The 27,272-nt window shown below is 33.4% G+C and overlaps 3 protein-coding genes across 5 annotated transcripts; 2 read left to right on the plus strand and 1 right to left on the minus strand.

The window, feature by feature from the left end:
* The first annotated feature begins 2,072 nt into the window (after positions 1-2,072).
* LOC144852378 (cation channel sperm-associated auxiliary subunit epsilon-like) lies at positions 2,073-9,886 on the plus strand. The gene is made up of 22 exons (XM_078710166.1): positions 2,073-2,174; positions 2,411-2,462; positions 3,258-3,334; positions 3,614-3,683; positions 3,865-3,956; positions 4,099-4,198; positions 4,384-4,502; positions 4,645-4,740; positions 5,138-5,281; positions 5,419-5,485; positions 6,636-6,738; positions 6,925-6,992; positions 7,139-7,261; positions 7,365-7,521; positions 7,663-7,749; positions 7,851-7,993; positions 8,092-8,174; positions 8,658-8,733; positions 8,906-9,023; positions 9,345-9,424; positions 9,532-9,651; positions 9,769-9,886. The coding sequence occupies exons 1-22, from the start codon at positions 2,098-2,100 to the stop codon at positions 9,865-9,867; spliced, it is 2,151 nt and encodes a 716-aa protein (XP_078566292.1). The 5' UTR covers positions 2,073-2,097; the 3' UTR covers positions 9,868-9,886.
* A 1,126-nt stretch (positions 9,887-11,012) lies between these two features.
* Positions 11,013-13,295, plus strand: LOC144851492 (cation channel sperm-associated auxiliary subunit epsilon-like). 2 transcript variants are annotated; one of them, XM_078708987.1, is made up of 7 exons: positions 11,013-11,235; positions 11,340-11,419; positions 11,504-11,603; positions 12,019-12,093; positions 12,329-12,477; positions 12,854-12,903; positions 13,155-13,295. In XM_078708987.1, exons 1-7 carry the CDS (start codon positions 11,185-11,187, stop codon positions 13,223-13,225), a joined length of 576 nt encoding a protein of 191 aa, XP_078565113.1. In that variant the 5' UTR covers positions 11,013-11,184; the 3' UTR covers positions 13,226-13,295. The 2 variants fall into 2 exon arrangements, with proteins under 2 accessions (XP_078565113.1, XP_078565112.1); XM_078708986.1 differs by having other exon boundaries at positions 11,054-11,235; positions 12,710-12,903.
* LOC144851491 (U4/U6.U5 tri-snRNP-associated protein 1-like) lies at positions 12,920-23,207 on the minus strand. 2 transcript variants are annotated; one of them, XR_013614186.1, is made up of 19 exons: positions 22,890-23,207; positions 22,455-22,533; positions 21,418-21,630; positions 21,034-21,136; positions 20,842-20,925; positions 20,493-20,589; positions 17,832-17,971; positions 17,374-17,508; positions 16,987-17,147; positions 16,527-16,618; positions 16,019-16,161; positions 15,631-15,757; positions 15,231-15,382; positions 14,890-15,068; positions 14,667-14,802; positions 14,318-14,407; positions 14,061-14,188; positions 13,398-13,969; positions 12,920-13,353 (listed from the first exon to the last, which is right to left on the minus strand). XR_013614186.1 is itself a non-coding variant. In XM_078708984.1 (18 exons), the coding sequence occupies exons 1-18, from the start codon at positions 23,095-23,097 to the stop codon at positions 13,942-13,944; spliced, it is 2,295 nt and encodes a 764-aa protein (XP_078565110.1). In that variant the 5' UTR covers positions 23,098-23,207; the 3' UTR covers positions 12,920-13,941. The 2 variants fall into 2 exon arrangements, 1 of the variants encoding a protein (XP_078565110.1); XM_078708984.1 differs by having other exon boundaries at positions 12,920-13,969.
* Positions 23,208-27,272: the final 4,065 nt, after the last annotated feature.

Raw genomic sequence — 27,272 nt, forward strand, 5'->3', positions numbered from 1 at the left:
ATATGAGGCCTTTATTATTCAATTTTTTTTAAACGAAAAAGCACACATACCATACAAAATATCCATGTATTTCATTTTTGGAACAGAATATTCCGTGAGGCTCAACTACAAAACCATCATTTTTTTATATAATGTCATCGTAAGCTAATCAAACCTGAGCTTTCCCGTGATTGGGATTTCTCACGGTTGAATAATTTTGGAGAATCACCTGCGCAGCGTAATGTTTTTTCTCGCGCGTATACCATGAAGTCACATGACCGTCTGATCGTTACTAGACAACACAAAGTTAGAGCAATGAATTTGTCCGATTTCCGTTAAGTAAACAACTTTATATATTTCATAAACATTTAATAACATGTTTTATTGATATTTCCAATGGTGATATATAAAATAAATTACTAAAAAACGTAATTATATGTAACCAAAAATGGCGTAGTTAATAGAATTGTTGACTGAGGCCGCAAATTGTTTTTTCTTTCGTGGCTAAAAACGATCATTTTCGGCGATGTTTTAGACCCTCATATTTCGAAAACTACAAGTCAGATTTTCGTAATTCTTTCTTTATTGTAATATTAATACAACTACTAACAGATAATGTTTAATTTGGTTTTAATTTTGCACGTTATCCCTATAAGACAACATGACTAGTCTATGCAATCCAAGAACATATATTGATCAGGTGTATGTACAGGTAATGACACTAATTTTGTCGGCAAATTGGCAATTCCCCCCCCCCCCCCCCCAAATTCAAAATCCTGGATACGCCACTGATTATAAAAGGAAGAGTTTAATTTGCAATAACAAACAAATGGATTTTTTAAAATTCCCAAACGATTTTGCTTCTTCAAATGGACAGTGATCTTATGTCACCTACCTCGAGTCAATCTCAAAGAACTCAAAGAGTGTCCTCCTGAAAAATAAAACTTACATTTTGTTTTATTGAATGCCATTATTGCCACAATTCACTTTGACCAGAAATTGGATAAAAACTAATTGAAAAGTTGAATTTAACAATTTATTTTGTCTTTACACGTGACAAATTAATTTGATCAAAGTGAACTTTATTAAAACTGCAAAACGACATATTCAAAGCATTTTTTTTATTAACTTATTTTCTTCATGTTTTTGAGGGAATAGTTGATAACCAACGTTTTGCATGCCACTTTTGGACAAAAAAAAGACTGTTTTACCAGATAAAAAACTCCTCCTCAGCTGATGAAAACAGAAAAAGAGAAAAAAGAGACCATCAATCTTTCATTTCAATAGGGTTATAGCATTTATTTATATATATCAGGTATATATTATTTTAAACAATTTTTTAACCTTCTCATGTTCCCTAGCGATTTGAAATTAATAAAGCTTGAAAAGTGGGCCAACGGTAGTTCAACCAGCCTGGTTTTTATAAAGGTGAAATGTTTGGTGTGACGTGATATTTATTTATGATGTTTCTAATTTATCAAACTTTCCACCAATCAGCACACAGCAGCTAGCCTGCTGAACCGTACCCTTGTGTGTGACGTGTGCGTGCGGCTTGAAATAAGAGGCCTGCATGGGGAGCCTAGCCGGTCAGTTGTACGTAGCTCTCTGAGCAGCAAGAGGCAGCCTAGTAGTATAGCTAGTGTGCAGTTAGTAGGCATAGGCCCTAGATAGTATAGGCTAGTTATTAGACTGGCAGGTCCTGGCTTATCTAGGCAAGGCCTATAGTAGTAGTAGTAATAATCCTCTCTAGGCTAGTTATTAGACTTAGAGGCTTCTATCTTAATTTCTGTAATTAATCGTATAATAAAAGAATTTATGATGCCTACTTCTAGGGCCTATCTATCTAGGCGTGCCTACGTACGACCTAGCTAGCTAGCCTAGGCGTAGGCTAGTCCTAGTACTTGTGTAGGAACTAGTAAGGCCTAGATCGAGTATCTAACTAGGCCTACTGGTTGTCCTTCTTCTCGGCCTAGCTTAAACATACAAAGAAACTTTAGAAAATAACCAGGCCTAGTCTAGAAGTAGGCCTAGCTGGAGGCCTAGGCCTAATCATCTAATCTAGCCTAGGCCCTAGGCCTTTTGAATGTTTTTTAATCACCAGGTTCAACAACTGAGAAGATGATTTTGTTACTAGTGTTTAGCCTTTTGTATTCATGCACAGCTGAAACTCCTGCTCTTCTGTCGTGCCTATGGAGGTATGATTTTTAAATTCATTGAATTAGCTGGCCTAATCTAAAAAAAGTCCCAAATGTTAGTTAGGCCTAGGCTAGACCCTCTAATAAAAAACAACAATTAAAAATGAAATATCTACCATGATTTTGTAATTATTTATTAATGTACAAAAACTCACCTTTTGTGATCAAACAACAATATAATTTTTAGATCAAATGTGTTGTATACTACTATTTTAATGTTTTCTTCTATTTCGTAGAGTAACTCCAAATGAATATCTTGATTTGGTCACTCTATCAACATCGAACAAGGTACTCTTTTTCTTTTTCAATTTAAATATTTATTAGGTCTAATTAGTTAATTTACATAATTAAAAAAAATTTAAATTAAAGATATATTGTCCACCTGAAAAACAAAATTGTTTTAATTTTTGTTGTTGAATATGCCATTTTAATGTCACATGATTGTTATTTACCTTGACAAATTTGATCAGTAAACAAATTATTTACCTGAAAAAACTGTAATTTAAAGCAAAAAATAGTCTAATTTTTTTGTCAGACAATATAGGTTTTAGTTAAATTTAACTGTTTATTTTGACTTTTTAGAAGTTAAATCATTATATTTGTTTATTTTTCCAATGGAAGTGAATAACTACATTAAAACTGCAAAATGGCCTATTTACAGTCTGTTTTTAACATTTTTATTTTTTTAGAGGTAAACCCCCTCCCCACTCCCCCTCTCCTAAAATAAATATTAATAAAATCAGACTTGTAATACATTATTTTGTAGTTTAACTTTAATAAAGTTAATCACTTCTGTAAAAAAAAAATGGAAAAAATGTTTTCACTTATAAAACGACAAAATAAATGGTTAAATCTAACCAAAAATCCATTGGCTGGCAGCCAATTTAACTATGTTTTGATTTAAATTACAGTTTTTTAGGTAAATATATTTTCCTTTTCGATTCAATTTTTGGTCAAAAGATAACTATTAGGTGACATTAAAATGGCATATTCAACAAAAAATGTTTTAAGAACAACTTTTTCAGGGGGACAATACATCTCTAATGTTACTAATTAGTTAATCTGATTTGGTTAAATGTTTAGTTTATGGTGGAGTACTTGGGAACTGCTGATGAAATTAAATGGATCATACCACAGATCTGTCAAGTTGAAGATTTCAGGTTAAAATTAATGTTATCTAAAATAGATGTGGTAGTTAATCATCAATATGATAATATTGTATTATAACAAGCAAAGGTACCTTGCTTGTCTGATTGGTCAGTCTTTAATCTTTTTTGTTGTTCTGTTATATTTTGTTTGATCACAGATTTATCTTTGACAATATTCTAATAAAGGACAAAATGTAGAATCAATATCACCTCATGGTTGTCAGAAGTAAGTTTCCATACACAATATGTGGTAAATGGAAACATAGTGTTACACTTTATAATCTCTTTTAGTGCCAAACAGACTTCTATCTATTGCACAAAACCAGGGTTTTATTCAATAACAGTTCTTGAGATAGAACAGGTAAGACAAAATGTTTTTTGAAAAAACCACCAAAACTCATTGGTAGTTTTATCAATTGATAATTTAGTTAGTATTGTCTGGAGTTTCAAATTGGTACAGCACAGTAGGCCTATATCCACATCATAAACATTCTTCTTCTAATTCCTCTATTGTAGTTAGATATTGAGATATTTATTTATAGAACCAAGACAATTACAACAATTGTACCAAAGTATTAAAAGTTGAAGATGACCCATTCTGTTACCAATGGTACGTGTCACCTAAACTGAACAGGTATGCTTCTCAACTTTATTGAATAAAAAACAAACATACAGTACTCTAATATAATACAGTAATGTAGTTCAGTATTATAATTATGAGCTTAATTTTTGCCATTTATTTTCATATAATTTGAAACACTATCAAGTTTTATTAGTTCTACAGATGAAGTTGTGACCATAAATGTTTGGATAATAAATACTAAAAACAATGTTGATACTGAAGAATTAAAAGGCTTTGCTAAAGAACCATCCCAGGTTTGTAAACATTTTTTATTCATGGTTTTGCATGTTTTCAAGCATTTTTGGATGATATGAGTTACATCATGGATTCATCAATAATCCATGGCTACATAAGTGTGTCAATTTAAAAAAAAAAGAAAAAACTTCTAGAGCAAATGAGAAATTTGGAATGTTAAAATATGTAACTTTTTTTTATTTAGGGTTCAAGAATACTATCTGAGCTTTTTCACTTGAAGCGACAAGAACCACAACTGCAGATTTTTCACGAACAAACAAGAGAAAATGTTTTTACTACACTAAATTTCAATCAGAATTGTAGGTAGGTTGATATTAATCAATGTTCAAAGTTCTTATCCGAAAAGACTAGAGTTTGCCTTTTTCCACTTTTTATATTCTCAATATGCGTTAAATATAAATTCACATTAAAAATGTTTTAATTATTTAAAAATATTGTTATATAGTTGCTGGGAAATACCCTTGGAAATACCGATTGCATATTGGACGTATGTAACCATAGTAGGATATTCACATATTTCACAAGACAGCTGCTTTGTCAGGTTTGTAATCATAAAGAAAAACATGCTCACTTGAACTGAGGAAGGAACAGTGTTAAGAGAAACATGCTCACTTGCACTGAGGAAGGAACAGTGTTAAGAGAAACATGCTCACTTGCACTGAGGAAGGAACAGTGATATGCAAAAACTTTGCAATTTCTTTCTGGCTATTTTACTTTATAGTTTTGATTTAGTTTTTTGCTTATTTTATTTGTATGTCCATTGCGATCCGGCCACTGATACCCACAGCATTGTCATTTTTTCAGTGCTTATTTTATTTGTATCTCCATTGATATCCAATAACTGATACCCACAGCATTGCCATTTTTTCAGTAATTTGCCTGATTCATAAACAGAAACATGGATGTATCTGATCTATAGATATATACATTTTGTTTAGAGATACCAAGTGGGTACTAATTACTCAACCAGAATTTGGCAGCGTTTCAGTCGATGGACCAGTAAATCTAGTATCAAACTCATCCACGGCACCAAAACTAATTGCTAGTATTTGCTCGCCACATCTGGCAGTAATAATGACAGAGTAAGTTATTAACTGTTTTTTTTATGCAATATTAATTTGAAACCAGATGAAATTTTTCAAGGAATAAAATTAAAGTTGCATGTTTGCTACTATCTTTACCTAGTATAACACATAAATGCTTATTGTATATTTTAAAGTGGAGATGTTTTCTTGACAAATACTGGATTCTTAACCATACAGAACATCACAGTAAATTTCCCATTGGTAAGTATATTTAAAGCCCCCTTCCCTACGTTTTTTAGATCTAATTTAAGATCACAAACTATATTTAATGTAAAAATAATACTATATGGTCCTATTGCGATAACTTTTTTCGTCTTTAAACGGTTAAAAATGTGAAAAATAAGTCGATTCTAATAATTATAGCGGCCCGCTATAAATCCCAAAATGCATTGCGCGCGGATTGATATTTTTGTTTTTCACCTGTAATTTGCCTACTTTTCGATCGATCGTGAGGCCAAAACAAATGGAAGACTCCTAACTTTTCAGCGAAAATACCGGTTTTTCCCCAATTTGTATCAACGGAGTCTGGCAAAAATAGAAAGACAATTAATGCAGCAACTATACAACGTCAGGCTAGGTATATAGCTAGCGTACGATGTTCGTACGTTACCGATGTTTACCAGCTAGCCCTACAAAACTAAGCCTAGCTAGGCTAGGCCTAAGACCGTCCACGAGAGGTCGATCGCCGCGAGCTACTTAGGTAGTGCATTGTTTCTCACTTTTTATCATAATTTACCATAAAACGTACATTTAAGACAAGGAATGACATGGTTTAATGTTTTTAAAGTGATATATATGTATTATTTTCCAAAAAACGTCCAAATTTGCAGGGAAGGGGTCTTTAAGCATGTTTGTAATATTTATTGCTATTCATAATATCCACAATACACTACATTGTGATTTGAAATTAACAAAATCATACAGAAACTAAATAATGATATTAAATAAATCAATGTTAACTTTTTGGTTAAACCAGTTGACAAGTACTTACTTGCTACGTTTCAGCTACTTTCAGTAGCCTTGATCACGCAAATGACGTTGACATGATGTTCTGTCATTCGTCATAGTTCGTAGCAAGTAAGTACTTGTCAACTGGTTTAACCAAAAAGTTAACATTGATTTATTTAATATATATTTGAAACCAGATGAAATTTTTTGAGAATAAATAATGATAACTGTTATGGTATAGCAAAGGATAACCCTTTAAGCTGGGGTCCTCATGGAGGTGTAAACCTAATTTCATACCTCCATGATCTAAGTAACTGGTTTGAGTGAGTGTTTGATGATTCCTCAACATGTATTTTTTGGGGTAAAATATTTTAACAGTAATATATACACATTATATTTATAGGATGCATACGTTGTGAGAAGCGTTGCATTTTCTTCAAATTCTCTTTGGTTATTGATGAATGATGGTGTAATCTTGAACATTTATAACATAGTTGAAAATCAAGGTACTAGACAAGTGCTTTTACTTCTTTTTCCTGAAACAGTTCTTGTTTATTGCTACCATTATTGTAAATGTATGATTCTCTTATTCTTTAACTGTTTCTAAATAAATGTTGAAAGAACAACAAAAAAACATCCTGTATATTATTATTATTGTTATTTCTTACTTCATATTATTTGTTATTTTCTAGTTTACAATTTGGGAAAGATCCTTGGAATTGCAGTGCAACAAAATTGCTTAAACTCTCCTTTATATCCAGTAAGCTGTATACATTTTTCTTTCACATACATTTCTTTCACATTTATTAGCTAATACAGTAATTCACATTCAAAATTTATTTAACATTTAAATTCATGGTGGTGGAATTAATTGACCAATATGCACTAAAATTATATTATTTATAGGAAGAAGACATAGTTGCAGCTTGGACAAATGAATCAATCTTTGTAAGAATAATGAAGAATCTACAATTTGAACAACTTACACTGCCTCTCGCCACTGATCTAGGATTTGATTACAACTATAGGGTAAGCAGTAACATAACTATATATTATTAATATAATTCAATAAAATATAATAATATAAAATTCAATAATAAGGAATTAATTCTATATATTTTCTTGCTTTTAGATGACTATTGAAAATTCAAAGTTCGCATTTGGTCAGAAGCAGTTATTGATGTTATTAACATTAAAGAATGACATTAAATCATCAGTATTTGTGGTTTATGATTTGAAGGAAAAATCATGGACATACTTTGCTGTATCTATCCATGGTATATTTACAGGTATATGCGAAGTAGGCCTAGTATATGTAGTAGTATAATTATGTTTATTTATTATGATTCACGGCAATTTTGTGCAATGTACCAGGTATGTACCTTATTCTATGGTAGTATAAACATGACTATTAATGTCATTTATTTAAGGAAATGTTGAGCTGGAAATATTTTCATCAAGCGGCATAAATGTAATCTTTTGGGATACAATGCATGTTTACTACAGCTTTGATATGGGTAAGAAATAATTTTTGAGTGTCTATATTATTGTTACTAGGTCATAATATAATAATAATATTACATCAAGGTAAACATTTAAACAACTGACTACTTTACAGGTAAATCAAATGGTATGATGGACTTAAACCTTCATGATGGATCCATTCAACAAGTTTTAGTCAGTAGAAATAATGATATTGTTTTGTTGAGCGATAACAACCAACTGTACTACAGTAAATTATATTCACACACATTTATTCAGGCAGGTGTTTAAAAAAATCTATTTTTTTAGATCAATTATTAACTATTAGTTTATTTCACTGTTTATATACATAATTGGTTGTTATTTGTTTCAATTAGTTGAATCCTTTATATCATTCACAAGATATATCAACAAGCCTATATTTTGATGTTCTTAGTCGATTTTATATTATTACAGTGTGGTAAGAATACATCTACTTTATTCTATTTTCTATTTTATGTCTTTAGGCAATGTGGCCAAAGATTACCAATAGTAAATTAATCACTGTCCTATCAGATAGTTGGTATTCCTCTTGATACATGGGCTATTTTGTGAACCAGTTCACCGGGGTAAACCCCTACTCTTGTCGAATAATGAACTGGGTTCTTTAAAAGTGCACACAGGTTATAACTGTGTACACTGGACCTACGTTTTATAGTCCTTATCCGATAAGACTTGTTCCACCACCAAAACTGGTGAGTCGGCCTTGAACCCTTGCCGATGTTGTTGACTCTTTAGGTACAGTAAACGTTGCCCCTGCCGTAACCACTCAGCCATTTGACTCTTAATTAATATTATAGGTTTTTAGTGAACTTCCTATAAGCAGTATTACCAATTGTATTTTAGGAACATTTACGTAACACTTAACTTCAGTTTTTCATTATGTTTTGGCGATGTTTTTTAGTGATGGTGACATTTTAAGACAACCCTATCCATTGTTGACGGAGGTAGAATCAGTTTTATACCCAAATCTGTACCCAGTAAGTGTTTTTTCAAAAAATAAATACATTTGTATACTATTATATATAATGTAATTATTGATGTATTGAATGTATACCTGTTTGGTCTTTCCTTGCCTTTTATATTTGTTTTGTTTTTCTATGTATTGTATATGGAAATTGGAAATAATAAATAAATTTAAATTTATTCAAGTTTGTAAGATATGAATCGGTGTTCAATCCAGAGGTTGTACATCTTGACCTTAATGATGAAATTGAATTAAAAGTGAACTTAATTCATTCAGTACAAGAAGCAGATGAAATCCAGGCAAGTATGTTCATTAGTTCAAAATGTATTAAAATGAGGATGCTCCGACTTTATTTTTTTGCTCTAGATAAAATGCTAACTCTATTGACATATTCAAACAGTTGCTGAAAACCCATCTCTTTCGCATAGCATATGAAATGACGTAATTTCTACCTAGTTCAAACCTTGTGTTCTTAGTTCTTTAGAGAAAATTAATTTGGTTTAGGGCTATAGAAAAGACAATTATTATTATTAAGTAAATTCTCATCTAGCATTGTTGGATGAACAAAATCTTTGTGTTGAGTTTGTGTTCTGACTTTGCTTAACACATTTTGGCTACAGATAGGAGTTAGTAATTCTCATCTAGCATCGTTGGCTGTTACAGATGACATAACATTTTTTCCAGGGAACCAAGGGATTTCCAAGGTAGGCCTTAAAATATAAATTAAAAAAAATACTAAAATCATATTTTTGAGAAAGCATTGTTTTCAGTGTGTAAGAATTTAGGGAATTTATGATTGTTTTTTAATTAGGTTGTTAAGGTAGTTGCAAATACAGATTTGACTCGCGTTGATAACAAATCTAATGCTCAGGGGATTATGGTTTTAGAAGCCAGATCACAGAAAACAGAACCATTTCAACCTTTAGGAATGGTAAGTAATAACTTTGAGTACACACTTACTACCAATAATTGTTGTATCTGTGTATACTCTAATCACAATATTAATGTAAACATTTATTTATATATCATTACTATAATTTCACCGCAGGTAACAAAGATATCAGTTGGATGTCCTCCGGGTAGACATATTAAAGTTGTTAAACCCCGATCATGTGACCATACACAACAGTTTGTGATTCCAGAGTAAGTAAGCATTTTACCACTTTTCATACCTGGGGCGGATCCCCTCTAAATTTTAAGGGTGCCCTTTTTTTAGAGGTTCAATATTTTATTCGTGTGACATATTTGTGTGTATATTAGTATGCACAGAGTAGGCTACACTAACCCCAAAAATAAAAACAGAAATTTATCACAATGCACGTGATGTTAAGTTACGGCGGCCGATCAAAGAGCATCGTGAGAGGTGGTGACGCGTGATGATCTCTACTTAAACTTCTAAAAATAGATACTACAGAGGGCGCATGTAAACTTTTTTCGCGCTATTTTCAAGATGCCTCGTAAGGAGAGAGGGAGAAAGCGCAAACAGCAAGATTTGGCAGAACAAGCCAAACAGACGCACACTGAGTTAACAAATGTATTGTAAATAATGTTAAATGTTCGTGGTGGTGAGCCAGAATAACAGTATTCTGGAGTGAGGGTATGGGTTACCTCTACCTCTCTAGGCCCCCCAGACGCACACTGGGCTAACAAATGTATTGTAAATAATGTTAAATTTTCGTGGTGGTAATACACTACTTGATAACTTATAAAGTTTTAATGTATACTTTACGACGGGTATTGTCTGAATTCTTAATTTTGTGTTTATCAAATTAGAAACGGAAAAACTGCTCATTTAAATCAAATAAATTCAGTAATCAACATGAAAACAATGTCGAATGATAAAAGATTACATGCATCATCAATTGATAATAATAATGAATTATTATCATTTATGACCGTATCGGAAGTACGTTCATCTGGGACTTCCCCCGACGTTTGCATTGAACGCAACAAAAAAAGATGTATCTATTGTTAGTCGCCGCATGCTTAGGCTTAGGTTATGCTCACTTTGCTGTTTGCTAGCTAGCGCACTAATAAAGTGTCATTTCCAGCGAACTAGAAAGGTGCCATTTATCATGGATTTTGCGTGCGAGAGTACCATTTCCGGCGGCCATCTAAGTGTGTCCTGTAACAAAATTCGCTTCGCCACAACCCCCACCATGGGAGGGCTGTGGCTCAAATACTCAATATCTGATGTGCCCTTTTTATCGGTGGACCCCCCCTCTCAAAAATGTCTGGATCCGCCCCAGCATACTACCATCATTTGGCTCTCTCCTCAGAGGTGTACAAAATGGGCACCTGGTAAGGTCAAAACACAACTGCACTGATCATGGAAATGTGTTATCATACGTGTTTAATTCAAAATGACTGTGGTAATATGTGAAGCGTTTAGAGCTTTAAGCACAATATAAGAGTTATGCAGTATTATTAACTACAATTATAAGATTACTACGGTTTCCTAAATATGGATTTGGTAATTTTAATCTATTTCAGATCAGCCAGACGTACACAGATGGTAAGGTAGAATTATTTGATATATACATTAACTATTGACCAACTAATAGCACATTCAAATTCTAACCATACAGGATAAAATAGAATAATATATCTGTCTTGCAGACTGTAGAATATGATTTTGAAACATATGGATGTCCAATACAAAGGAATCATAATCAACTATTTCGACCAACAGTCCAGCTGTAAGTATGTTAGCAAAAGTTGTTGTTAATCAAGATGTTATTTAATAATAAAGAACATTTGAAAATGTTGCTTATAATGTTTAGATATGATGGCGATAAATATGTTGGAGATGTTTCAGCTAACTTCATGATATGGGAGGAAAACCAAAGAACAGATTACACATATAATACAACTATTAAGCAGGTTTGTCCTTTAAATTATAGTATTATGTATTCCTGGCCACTAAAGAGTATGCTTGCAATCTGGAAGATCCAGTGAACATGCCCTACAAATAAATTTAACACTCAACTTTGAAAAATGAAATATTGGAAGGTTTTATGAAATCATGTCAAGACCATAAAAGGCACCATTAAATATATAAATCCATTACCATTTCTAAATATGTCAGTAGTGCCAAGGATTGAAAATATGGCACTTACAATGCATTAATTGACCATAAACATCTTACAGACCAATATTACTGTACTGTTGTATGTTTTCTATATAATATTTCTAAAAATTTGGATATTTTTATTTTATCCGAAATATAAGGAGAAATTTCATTTTAGCGGGAGATGGCTTGGAATTGGAATGCTCAAACATTATTATTTAATTTCAGGCAAGATGCTGTAATGGTTTTACCTGGTTGTCAATGAGTGAAATCGTTGCAAATTTTGAATATCCTAGTCAAATGGTATGTACTAATGGAATGGAGAATCACTGAATGCATCAATAAGATCTCTTAAGCTCTGTCTACACTATCAAACTTTATGTGACAAGCCCATATATGAACACAATGATGTTATATCACTACAATATTTGGGCTTATCACTACCATACTTAGGCACATCATATTTTTTTTTTGTCAAACTAATTTGATAGTGTAGACAGAGCTTTAAAAACTTTTAAATGTTTTCTTTATCTTTTAGAACGATAGCTGCTCCTCATGTGACAACACAGCTGACTTATTACGGCCATATCCTATAATGAATCAATCAGGATTATCATCTGTTAAGTGGCAAAATAAACAAAATGCAATGTTTCAGTTCACAGCTCTTGTAGTTGATGTTCATTACAGGTAAGATGGATACCAAACTATTGTTAAGCTCTGTCTACACTATCAAACTAGTTTGACAAAAAAAGTGTGATGTGCCCAAATATGGTAGTGATATGCCCAAACATGGTAGTGATATGACATCATCGTATCCATGGGCACATCACATTTTTTTTGTCACATAAAGACTAAGCTTTAGACAGCAAATAAAAGATAATAAGACAGTTAACTAACAGGTAGGAATGTTTCTTTTTAGTTTCTGTGTTTTGGAGACTAAATTTGCCGTGAGAGTGGAATATCTTGACAGTGGTGATACAAGTAACTCTGTGATGGAGATGGTACTTGGATTGTTTACAAGTATTTCACTAACCATCGCTGCAATATCATACATTTACTTTAGAAAGGCACACATAGCAACACTGAACATCAGACATTTGATAATAAATAAAGGTAAAAAAACAAAATATGACTGGTCTTTAAAGCTCTCTCTACACTATCAAAGTAGTTTGACAAAAAAGTGTGATGTGCCCAAATATGGTAGAGATATGACATCATCATGTCCATATATGGGCACATCACATTTTTTTGTAAAATAAAGTTTGATAGTGTAGATAAAGCTTAATACTTTAATAAGTTTAGTATTTGTTAACAAAGACTTTCTTCTATTGATTAACTAATACTCAATGTAATTATGTTTACAGATGAAGAATCTGCCAACAATTCCCAGTGGAGCAAGAACGATAACCTAACTACTGAAATAGCATATGCATAAATGATTTTATGTTATGGATCTCTCACATCTGTTCCTTGTTAGTGTAAAAAGTTGAAAATATCTTCCAATGTTGGTTAAAGGAGACTCCATTGGACACCAATTTGTGTTAAGATTTGGTTAAAGGAGAACTGCATTGGACACCAATTTGTGTTTAGATTTGGTTAAAGGAGACTCCATTGGATACCAAATTTTGTTAGGATTTGGTTAAAGGATTGGGTTGAAACAAATACAGTATATAACATAACAAATTTCAGAAGAACCCTTCCAATATTAATAATAATAATCACTGTATAGAAGAGACACAAGATATTTACTGTAAAAACAAAAATGAAATTAAAATGCATATGATGATCAACTACAGTATAAAATAAACTTAACAAAAAACAACTGCAGTAGTGTGGAAACGAAACCATTAATTAATTACACTAAGAGTCAGTGATAAAATAATAAACACACAGGAAAGTCAAGATCAACAATACTATATGCAGGCTTAGGTAGATTATGAGTATCTCTGTTCTACTGAACTCGGACTATTATCTGTCTGCAGCTTTAAATATACAGAACTAGGTTTTAGTAGGTATTAGTTTTTACCGTGTTACTTTAGTGTTGGCGTTAAATTTCAGGTTGAAGTAAAATAGTATTGTGTCAGTATAAACCCTGACTATACCATTGTAAATATGTTCGTTTGTGATTAAACTGCTTTATATTATTGTGCCTCAGTTGTTCCCTTTGGTCATTACATTTCTGTGGAGAGAAAACAAAAATATTTAAAACTTTTAATTCTCTTAAATCTCAAGGTTCTTATTACTATCTTTGTATCATTACTTGTACTTACGCTGCGTTGAGTACATTGCTGCCACCTCCACTCAGCATAATGTACGGAGACTGCATAGCTCGCTGTTTTTCTTGTAACATGGCAACTGTTCCAAGTGGAGTATCAACAGAAGACATTTTTAACAGTGCCTAGAGAAAGGAAAATCAAATTTAAAATATATATTTTTTATTTATTTTTTAATTTATTTTAAGTGATGTTGTACCCAACTTGTACTGTATATTACATGGTACATCAACATTGATTATGTTTAAACTTACCTCTTCTCCAGCAATTTTCTTTAGTCGTCTCTCAGTTTTCAGCTTTCCTGAACGCTTTCCATGAAAGCGATGAGACAGTATGCGAAATGCCTGTAAAGTAACATTACTTTTTTACTAGATGGCAGTATAATACAGTGTCTGTGTTTACATGTTGCAATTACAAAGAAAAAACCCAGAAAGCAATTATTTAAATTCCAGATATGAATATTCTCATTCTTGTGAAACGTCACTGTTTACTAAACAAGTCCAGTGGATTAGATTGATATCTTTCTAAAATTATTTAAATTATTTACACACCACATAAATCGTTGTTTACTGAACTAGGTTTCTCAGAATAATGAATAATTACCTCTTTTTGATTGATATCTCTGCCCAAGTCATCCTTGTATATGAGATTAAAACTAGGTTTGTATCCAGACTTTTCTTTAAAATCAGAAGATGGGCCACGAAAGCGGTCATGTTTGTTGTATTTCGCATCAATGTCACTGTAAAATTTAAAAATGATTTCTTTAATTCTAATTGAAACATTCAAGTTTGAATAAGATGAAATGCCAACTACTGGTAATACTTACTGAAAACTTTTGTCCTCAACTTGAAAATTTTGTGCTTCGATAGATTTATCCTTAGCAGCTTTGTATTTCTTGATCTGTTCTTTTTCTAAAAATCCTTTATTGACAGCCATTTGAAGAGCTCCTGCAACCCCAGATTGTAAAGATGGCTCTTCTTCTAGTACTGCGCCACCTACTGCTTCCTGTTTAACACATTGCTTATATATTATATTTCATCACATACACAAATACACTTTACACATTTATAGTCTGTATTCAGTATACTTTATGACCTTTGTTAAAACATTTTAATCCTGCTGGGTGAAAATATTAAATATTGTTAACAAAAGAAAGCTGTTACTCACTTTTTCTTCGTCCTCTTCATCATCTTCATCATCATCAAGATTAACTCGACTCCAAGCATTTAACCCTTCTTCATCTACAATTTGATCAGTATCTTCTTTTTCAAAGTCCATAACTTCATCTTCATTTTCCTCTTCTTTAGGAATATGCGAGTCTAGATAAAAAGATTAGCAAGTATTATTAGTACTCTTATATATTTCTAAACCAATACTCACAATACAAGAAAAAGATAATTGTGGTCAAATTAAGCCAAACAGTAATGTTGTATTATTGTTACAATAATATGATCATTCATCAGTACAGTATTACCCTTTATTTCGGATATTCTTATCCATATAAATAAAACATTGGAAAATATAATTGCTCATTTTAATATCAAAAATACACAAATTGGAAACTGACGATATGATGGTATTTCTCCGAGTGTTCTACAGAATTCTGAGGTAGCATTCAAAACCATTGAAGGATTCACTGTTGAATCTTCGGCCATTGATACGTCTCTTTCTAGTTTCAAAGACTCTACCACTAACTGTAAAAAATAAAGGTATAAATCTATTAAAAAAAAATTACAAATACAATTTTGTGCACATTTTTTAACCATATTTATGTAAATAAATGTCCTTTCCCACCCTATTTCACTTATATTGCCAGTTTTGTGGACTTTCTGCATTCTCACTTCTGAGGACGATAAAAGCATATTGATCAAAAAAAGAAGCTCAACAAAAAATCACAATAAATGTCCCGTTTTGAATAAACTACCCGCTCAAAAACTGTGAGACACTTTTCTTACCTTATCACCGTCAACTTGATTTTTTTCTTTCTTATATTTCATCCTTCGTGCTTTATTAAGAGCAAGCTGCAACTCCAAGGCTGCATCATCTTCAATTACAACATTTTGATCCTGATTACTTTGTACTGGTCCTCTGATAATTCCTATAATTTGTGGAAAAGGTCTATGTAATTCAAAGTTCATACTGGTTAATTTACTTTAATTATACTGGGTCTCCCAGAGGGCCCAGTTATGACCAGTGGTTGTGATGTACTAGTACATCAGGGTAACCCCTACTCGTCTTGAAAGATGTACTAGGTTCTTTGAAGTGCACATGAGCTAGATGTGTACACTAGACCTACGGTCTTATCCGAGAAGACTTGCTCTTCCACAAGAACCATTGAGCAAGTGCCGATGTTATGGCTATGTAATTATGGTTTCACTGTCTTAACTGCTCGGCCACTCACTTGCTCTATAATAAGTGGTCACTTGACAAATTTATAAACAAAATACTGTTTTATCAATTTACCTTCATCAATGTCTGGTAAATCCAATTCCATAGCATCATCAAAATTTCTAGATGGAACATCATCAAGTTCCCTCTTACGTATTCCTCCACGACTATAAAAAAAAAAAAAGTTTAATAATATTATAAGTAATTATAATTCAAGTAATATACAAAACGATAAACTAATTTGTCTGTATGACTACTATTACATAATACTAATAATAATACAAATTTCTAGAGTGCACTTCGCCACCAAAGGTGCTCAAGACACTTTTGAATGCTTATAGTATGCAATCACCTCAGATTAAATGCACAATAAAATTGCAAATTTAAAATGAAAAGAATTAGGCCTATGACTATGTATAAGCCTGAGCAAAAAGATGAGTTTTTATAATTTTTTAAACGAATCCAAGTTGTAATACAAGAGCTGATTGCTTAAATACATTGGGACCTGAGAGAGAATCAAGTAATAGAATGTTACCGGGATCCATGATCAGATCTGCTGCTGTCGTCTGGAGTCAAGTCATCTACTGAAAACTTCTTGACTTTACGTCGACGCTTCTTGGGTTTCTTAAACTTCTCCATTTCTACACTAGTGTAGTAATCACTTGCTATCTTAGGTTCATCCATATAAAGGCTTTGCTGCAAATAAACAATAAATCAAATTCTTTCCATCCATTATAGTGGTTTATGTTTTTCCTTTTCATCATCTGTGTATACATTTTTATTTTTATCAATTATGTGTTTTGTTGTTTACCAGTTTTCAAACATATTTCTATTTTTACGGAAAACATTGATAAGATTAACAAGCAATATGAATAAATGAGTAAACTGATACTGAATAGAATATACTAAATTTAAGGACTACCTTTTGTAATGTTTGCCGTATTTTCTCTTCTTGAGTTACTTTACTTGGACGACTAGATTCTCCCAATTTGAAGGATTCTATGCGATTTCCATCAATCTCTTCATCATACTTTTGTAAGACAGTCTTTTTTTTAACCTGGCAAAATATAATTGTAAAAGTTGTTACATAATACATTAGAATATATACTAGAAAAGAAAGATTCAGTAAAGTAGTCCAAAGACGAGTGGTAATAAAAATATAGAATCTATGTTATTCCTTATGACCATTTACAAACAACGCGGACAGGCAGTTTTCGCTCAGGAAGATACAGAATCGTGGGACAAGCTACGCGGTTTTCCGCTTACCTTTATCACTCGTCTGTGTAAGTTGGCCTTGACAATAAAAAAATATCCATAACTTTCTTGAGGCGTAATTTGAAACTTACAAGTAGTTTAAACAGTTTAACTATAGTAACTTACTATTCCAAATTCATCAACTTCTTCCTGTTCATATGGGATGTAACCAGGTTTTCCTTTTCTTAATTCGGTATTTTTAGCAGCTAACGAGTCATCTATCATATTTACATTTATCAAGGCATCATCCTCTTCATCTAAAATACCTACAAACAAATGGAAAGTATTTACCTTATAGCTGGTGTCTGCAGTTTATAGAAATTGAAAACAGTTATTATTTCATCTTAATCACATTTTAATATATAATCTAATGATGTATTTCATATTATACTGATATTTATTATGATTAATTCAATCCAACATTTATTTCAACCAAAATCAAACATTAACAGAACAAATAAAACAACATAACATTTGGTGAAGGGAGAACATAGAGATTCAAACAAGTCTGTCACTGTCGTCCCTCTTCATAGACACCATCATACACATAACATTTGGTGAAGGGAGAACACAGAGATTCAAACAAGTCTGTCACTGTCGTCCCTCTTCATAGACACCATCATACACATAACATTTGGTGAAGGGAGAACACAGAGATTCAAACAAGTCTGTCACTCTTGTCCCTCTTCATAGACACCATCATACACATAACATTTGGTGAAGGGAGAACATAGAGATTCAAACAAGTCTGTCACTGTCGTCCCTCTTCATAGACACCATCATACACATAACATTTGGTGAAGGGAGAGCATAGAGATTCAAACAAGTCTGTCACTCTTGTCCCTCTTCATAGACACCATCATACACATAACATTTGGTGAAGGGAGAGCATAGAGATTCAAACAAGTCTGTCACTCTTGTCCCTCTTCATAGACACCATCATACACATAACATTTGGTGAAGGGAGAACATAGAGATTCAAACAAGTCTGTCACTGTCGTACCTCTTCATGGACACCATCATACACATAACATTTGGTGAAGGGAGAGCATAGAGATTCAAACAAGTCTGTCACTCTCGTCCCTCTTCATAGACACCATCATACACATAACATTTGGTGAAGGGAGAGCATAGAGATTCAAACAAGTCTGTCACTCTTGTCACTCTTGTCCCTCTTCATAGACACCATCATACACATAACATTTGGTGAAGGGAGAGCATAGAGATTAAAACAAGTCTGTCACTCTCGTCCCTCTTCATAGACACCATCATACACATAACATTTGGTGAAGGGAGAACATAGAGATTCAAACAAGTCTGTCACTCTCGTCCCTCTTCATAGACACCATCATACACATAACATTTGGTGAAGGGAGAGCATAGAGATTCAAACAAGTCTGTCACTCTCGTCCCTCTTCATAGACACCATCATACACATAACATTTGGTGAAGGAAGAGCATAGAGATTCAAACAAGTCTGTCACTCTCGTCTCTCTTCATAGACACCATCATACACATAACATTTGGTGAAGGGAGAGCAAAGAGATTCAAACAAGTCTGTCACTGTCGTCCCTCTTCATAGACACCATCATACACATAACATTTGGTGAAAGGAGAGCATAGAGATTCAAACAAGTCTGTCACTCTTGTCCCTCTTCATAGACACCATCATACACATAACATTTGGTGAAGGGAGAGCATAGAGATTCAAACAAGTCTGTCACTGTCGTCCCTCTTCATAGACACCATCATACACATAACATTTGGTGAAGGGAGAGCATAGAGATTCAAACAAGTCTGTCACTCTCGTCCCTCTTCATAGACACCATCATACACATAACATTTGGTGAAGGGAGAGCATAGAGATTCAAACAAGTCTGTCACTGTCGTCCCTCTTCATAGACACCATCATACACATAACATTTGGTGAAGGGAGAGCATAGAGATTCAAACAAGTCTGTCACTCTTGTCCCTCTTCATAGACACCATCATACACATAACATTTGGTGAAGGGAGAGCATAGAGATTCAAACAAGTCTGTCACTGTCGTCCCTCTTCATAGACACCATCATACACATAACATTTGGTGAAGGGAGAGCATAGAGATTCAAACAAGTCTGTCACTGTCGTCCCTCTTCATAGACACCATCATACACATAACATTTGGTGAAGGGAGAACACAGAGATTCAAACAAGTCTGTCACTGTCGTCCCTCTTCATAGACACCATCATACACATAACATTTGGTGAAGGGAGAACACAGAGATTCAAACAAGTCTGTCACTGTTGTCCCTCTTCATAGACACCATCATACACATAACATTTGGTGAAGGGAGAGCATAGAGATTCAAACAAGTCTGTCACTCTCGTCCCTCTTCATAGACACCATCATACACATAACATTTGGTGAAGGGAGAACATAGAGATTCAAACAAGTCTGTCACTGTCGTCCCTCTTCATAGACACCATCATACACATAACATTTGGTGAAGGGAGAACACAGAGATTCAAACAAGTCTGTCACTCTTGTCCCTCTTCATAGACACCATCATACACATAACATTTGGTGAAGGGAGAACATAGAGATTCAAACAAGTCTGTCACTCTCGTCCCTCTTCATAGACACCATCATACACATAACATTTGGTGAAGGGAGAACATAGAGATTCAAACAAGTCTGTCACTCTCGTCCCTCTTCATAGACACCATCATACAAAAAAAAAGAATTACATCAAGTACAAATGTTACTAGTTTAGTGTAGGAGGGACGGAATAAATTGACACATACCTGAATCTTTTAGGGTTAAAATTACAGATTTGCCTTCTTTAAAAGAATTCACTGAATGTTGAACTTGAAGTCCAGCTATATCTTTAGAACTATAACTCTAAATATAAGGTACAAGTAATAAGATTTGAAAAATAAAAGATAGTTATTTCATATGAGGAAGACAAACCAACTTTGTACAAACCCACAACTCTAATAGTAACCCCACTTCTAATAGTAACCCACCCTAAAAAACAATCAAAGAATAATAACCCAGGGTTACAATTAGAAGATTTACGGTAGGTATAACATCTCAACAAGCTGTGTAGAACTGTAGAGAACAGTCAAGTAACCATACATTGAAATTAGTTACCTTTCCTTTGCTAGTTTGCTTAAATTCCTCATCCACCAAAGCTCCAATCCCAAAATCAGCATCCATTTCTTCTAAAAGTTTTGCCTAGAAATGAATTAGATACTAGCTCTGTAAATTACTAGCTCTGTAAATTTCAATTCTAAAATCTTTCTAAAATATATATTTGAGTTCAGTCTGTCTTAATATTTTTACCCTTTTATCAGCTAATGCTTTTTCCTTTGATATCTTTCGACTTCTTTCAACCCAGGCATGAATATCATCTACATCGTCATCTTCACCAAGAGTCTTTACTTTGCTATAAAAAGATTAAAATTGAAGAATGATGATGGTGGTACAATTACTTGAAACTCATTACTTGGAGAGAAAGTACAGTCAACTCTCCCAATACCAGACACCCTTGGGCTGGCCAAATATATCTGGTTTTCTGGAAAGTCTGGTATTCGGAATGTGCTTTTAATGGTAAAAATAAATTTGGGACCTTTTGGTGTTTCTGGTTTTCAGAGAGTCCTGTATTAAGAGAGTTGACTGTACAGTACTTAGATAACATAAAGTGTGATCTTAAGATTTGAATTCTACCTGAGTTTTTTGTTGATCTCCCTCTTAGCTTTAATCTGTTTTAGTTTTTCTTGTATTGCCTTTTTTTTACGTTCTTCAGCCAGATTCTTTGCTGGCTTGTGGACATCTGTAGAACCAACAGGTTCCATGCTTGTTGTCATTGCATCTTCTGAATCTTGTCTGGGGGCATTGCTGCTTTCAAGGGGTGCAAGTCCAAGTTTTAAACGTATTTTACTATAAAAGAATAACACAATGTACCAAACTTGTTATTTTTTCATAAAAAAACTTAATTATTTGTGGAATGTAAGGCTAAAGCCTGTTTTGCTGTCTACATAACGTTACGGTGAGACGTAATTTGTGAATCATTTGATTGGTCAGTTTTAACAATTTTTTACGTTGATTTGTACCCCCCTTTTCTGTAAAATCGTTGAATCCTGTCAATTTAGTAAACTCAACGTAACATTACGTCGACAGGACTTTAGTTGCTTTGTATTAAAGATGTATTGTCCCTTGAAACACAAAAAAATGAAGGTCAGAATATTCTAAATTTAAATTGGCCATATCAAAGTAATATTAAAGTTATTCACTTTAAGTCGAAAATTCGAGCCAAAAACAACAATTTTACGTAATTAACAGGTAAATTAACCTGATTACATTTCTTCTGGAAAATTATCGTGAGCGAAAGTAAAGATTTCAAACCATGATTATACATTATGCATGATGCTAATTAGGATTGTTTACAACTCGTCACGGTTGAGAAGGTTGTTTTCACACAGATCGCGAGGAAGTTTTATGATTATGCATACAGAGTAGCCAAATAAGCGCGTTGCATTATGAGATATGTTTTGATCGAAAACTTTGACTGGAAGTCAAAGTTATTTTTTGAACCAAAAAACGTCTGTATTTCAGTTAAATGATTTTTTTTTCGACTAATTTTTGGTGAAAGTTAATAACTATTATGATACTTCAAAATGACCCACTTTTTTTCGAAATCTTTTTTTTTTGGAATTTGACAAAGGGACAATACATCTTTAAAATGTAGAGACTTCACGACATACTTAGTTTCTTCAATGCTTAACGATTCTGTGAAACCACCACTACCCACAGATTGTGTGACCTCAGTAGTCTTCTCAAAGTCTAGAAGACAAAAACAAATTCATTAGTTTCTTTCTCTTGACATATCGCTCTCTCTACCAAAAGATATAAAATGCTGAATGGTGCGCGCCATACTTTAATTCATGACATGGAGTTTTTTCATTTCAAGTCTCGCCTTGGCCTCCTACTTACCATATACGGGATCCACCATTATATACTATATAGGCCTAGGCTAGGCCTATTATTTATTTATAAATAGGCCCTTTTTTAGAATAGAATATTATTAAATATAAATACAATCTAGCTAAAAAATATAGGTAAATAAGTAGGTCTTGGCCCGGCCCTTACTAATTTAGGTTTAGCCTAGGCCTATATATATAGATATAATTATAATTCACCTGGATATTCATCATAGATTTTCTCTCTTTTGGGTTCACGAATGCTTTCTTCTCCGGCGGCGTCGACATCATCGTCACGGTCACGATGAGATCTATCCCGCTTGTGGTGTTTATGCCTACGTTTTCTGTCCTTTTCTTTATCTCTATCACGATCTTTATGTTTGTGTTTATGCCTCTTTTCGTCCTTATCTTTACGTGAAGATCCCATGATTAAACACTACTTGATTTAATTAGTAAAACTATGTTTTTATAAGGTTAAAAACTAAGATAAATGCAATAGGCCTGGCTGGCTAGGCTAGCATGTTCACCAGAGGTATATTCAGAGCGTCATTCTGACGACTGGAGCATTCTCTACTTCCCTACGGAGCGCCATTTATGCCTTTATTAACTTCAATAATAGAAATAATACTACGGTAACTGCTCAAGTGGACCCAATTTAGCACCAGGGTAGCACAGTGATATAAAATAAAAATAAAGTCACTTAAGATTCAATATTTTCGTATTAATACACTGTGCTCAAGGGGACCAAATTTGGCGCCAGTGTAGCACAGTGATATAAAATAGAAATAAAGTCACTTAAGTTTCAATATCTTTTCGTATGTTAATACACCGTGCTCAAGTGGACCTAATTTGAAGTCACTTAAGTTTCAATATCTTTTCGTATGTTAATACACTGTGCTCAAGCGGAGCACAGTGATATAAAATAGAAATAAGTCACTGAATGTTAATATCTTTTCGTATGTTAATACACTGTGCCCGAGTGGACCCAATTAAGTTTCAATATATTTTCTTATGTTAATACATTGTGCTCCAGTGGATCCAATTTGGAGTCAGTGGTGGAGCACAGAGAAATAGTCACATACAAAACATCCAGAAAAAATACTTTGGAATTCAACAATATTTGTGGCGTAACGGGTAATGCTCAGGTTAGAGTGCTCTCAGCATTGGGTTCGAACCTCTACGGACATTTTTTTGTTTTTGTTTTTTGGAAGTGAAAATAAATATTGTTTTTGAAAGTGAGATATTTTTAGGGTTGTAAATGTCAGGCCTAAACAGGCCTTATTAAAATCAGAAACAAAGTTGCATGGCATTATTTTTCATTAAATAGACTGCCATAAAACCTCGAAAAGAAGCCCATTTGCTCTATTTTTAGCACTCTTGGGTGGGCTTCTTTTCCACCTTGAGTTCTTTTCAAGAGCTGCTGGGTTCCCGCCCGGAAAATGTTTTATTTACATGATTTGAACAACCTTCTAATGTAAAGATTAACAGCATCAAAATTTAACAGTGTGGCGTGTTGACCGCGAATGACTAACATATTATCTTCCCCATAATACACGTGCACAAACTCATTTGCATAACAACCACGACGGCATACCAAACTGTTTAAAATAGAGCTGCAAGGTCCCCGAAAATGACATCTATTATTTTTTCAAACAACATGCATAAGAATCTTCAGTACCCCACCATGCTTGGGGCTGAGCAAAGACAATTTTGAAAAATAGAGCTGCATAGATTCCCGCCCGAAAAATGGCACTTTACATGATTTGAATTTATATGAAACAAACCATATAAGACTCACAAGGACAATAGAGCTTGTCCCCGGAAAGTGCACCTATTCATTGAAATATGAAATTAAATATTAAGTCTCCAGTAGGCCTACTAGCCCACCATGTTTGGGGCAGAGCTAATAATGAAAATAGAGCCCAGAATTGCACTTATACTTATAGGCCTACTTATTACTATACATAATCACCTATGATATTTATGATATTTGTTAAAAATTCAACTATCCAGATGCGACTTCAACATTTTAGGTGGAGTTTTCTACTTTAAAAACTCGACTTCGTATATGCCTAAGGCCTAGCCCGGCGGCGGAATTAGTCTAAGCTTCGAAATCGGTCTGGAAATCGGCATCTTTGCAAATGTTCTATATTTGATCTTATTTCACTCTCCATTAACCCCATACAAAAATCATCGGAGACAAACTATCTGTTTAAAACATGTTTATTCTGGGACGGTGCGGCCACACACACCAACTACCATAAACGTTTATTCATAACATATTACAATACAATATCTTGCATGAATCGGACATTTCGCTACCAATGTAGCAACATTGATTAACACAATCAAAATTCAACAGTGTGGCGTGTTGACCGCGAATTACTAACAATACCATCTTTCCCACTACACCTGCACAAACTCATTTGGATAACAACGAACGGCATACCAAACTACGGTGAGACATACATTCTCTTCTAAACACGTAACGAAGATAATTAATTTCTATTTTACATTAAAATTGAGGGCGCTAAACATATAATTTACGAGATCAAATACATGTAGCGAAAGCCAAAAAAAAGAGTAAAAAATGTGCTCTCCCTGCCTCAGCACTAAGGCCCTGCCACAGCCTTGGGGTCGTTTCCACCACATCATCACCAGATGCATTGCTAGTGCCTTCTCAAGATGTGTGGTGGAAAGGGGGACGTATAATTCTGTGAACCCCAAACACAGTTGGTCGCATACCTTTAACTCTATTCCACCGACCAGCGTGGGAATCGAACCCACGACATACGTGTTGTCAACACGACGCTCAGTCGCCTGAGCTAACTGGTCATTTTGGTTTTAACAAGTTTAATATGATATTTATGACGTAATGATGAATTACGTAATACACGTATAAATAGACTATTATCAACTGTTCGGTCGTGTACTACTTTATGGCGTAACGGGTAATGCACAGGTTTGAGTGCTCTCAGTATTGGGTTCGAACCTCTACGGATATTTTTTTTTTTTTTTTTAACTGAAAATAAATATTGTTTTTGAAAGTGAGATATTTTGAGGGTTGTAAATGTCAGGCCTAAACAAGTGGACTTTTTTTAAAATCAGAAACAAAGTTGCATGGCATTATTTTTCATTGATTCATCATTCATTTCATATAAATAGACTATTATCAACTGTTCGGTCGTGTACTACTTTATGGCGTAACGGGTAATGCACAGGTTTGAGTGCTCTCAGTATTGGGTTCGAACCTCTACGGATATTTTTTTTTTTTTTAAATTGAAAATAAATATTGTTTTTAAAAGTGAGATATTTTGAGGGTTGTAAATGTCAGGCCTAAACAAGTGGACTTTTTTTAAAATCAGAAACAAGTTGCATGGCATTATTTTTCATTGATTCATCGTTCATTTCACATAAATAGACTATTATCAGCTCTTCAGTCATGTACTGATTTGTGGCATAACGGGTAATGCTCATGTTTGAATGCTCTCAGCATTGGGTTCTAACCTCTACGGATATTTTTTATTTTATTTATTTTTTTTTTGAATTGAAAATAAATATTGTTTTTGAAAGTGAGATATTTTGAGGGTTGTAAATGTCAGGCCTAAATAAGTGGACCTTTTTTAAAATCAGAAACAAAGTTGCATGGCATTATTTTTCATTGATTCATCATTCATTTCATATAAATAGACTATTATCAACTGTTCGGTCGTGTACTACTTTATGGCGTAACGGGTAATGCACAGGTTTGAGTGCTCTCAGTATTGGGTTCGAACCTCTACGGATATTTTTTTTTTTTTAAATTGAAAATAAATATTGTTTTTAAAAGTGAGATATTTTGAGGGTTGTAAATGTCAGGCCTAAACAAGTGGACTTTTTTTAAAATCAGAAACAAAGTTGCATGGCATTATTTTTCATTGATTCATCGTTCATTTCATATAAATAGACTATTATCAGCTCTTCAGTCATGTACTGATTTGTGGCATAACGGGTAATGCTCAGGTTTGAATGCTCTCAGCATTGGGTTCGAACCTCTACGGATATTTTTTATTTTATTTATTTTTTTTTTGAATTGAAAATAAATATTGTTTTTGAAAGTGAGATATTTTGAGGGTTGTAAATGTCAGGCCTAAATAAGTGGACCTTTTTTAAAATCAGAAACAAAGTTGCATGGCATTATTTTTCATTGATTCATCATTCATTTCATATAAATAGACTATTATCAACTGTTCGGTCGTGTACTACTTTATGGCGTAACGGGTAATGCACAGGTTTGAGTGCTCTCAGTATTGGGTTCGAACCTCTACGGATATTTTTTTTTTTTTTTTAATTGAAAATAAATATTGTTTTTGAAAGTGAGATATTTTGAGGGTTGTAAATGTCAGGCCTAAACAAGTGGACTTTTTTTAAAATCAGAAACAAAGTTGCATGGCATTATTTTTCATTGATTCATCATTCATTTCATATAAATAGACTATTATCAGCTCTTCAGTCATGTACTGATTTGTGGCATAACGGGTAATGCTCAGGTTTGAATGCTCTCAGCATTGGGTTCGAACCTCTACGGATATTTTTTATTTTATTTTTTTTTTTTTGAATTGA

The sequence above is a fragment of the Antedon bifida genome, chromosome 9, assembly GCF_963402885.1.
Source record: "Antedon bifida chromosome 9, ecAntBifi1.1, whole genome shotgun sequence".
Taxonomy (NCBI): domain Eukaryota; kingdom Metazoa; phylum Echinodermata; class Crinoidea; order Comatulida; family Antedonidae; genus Antedon; species Antedon bifida.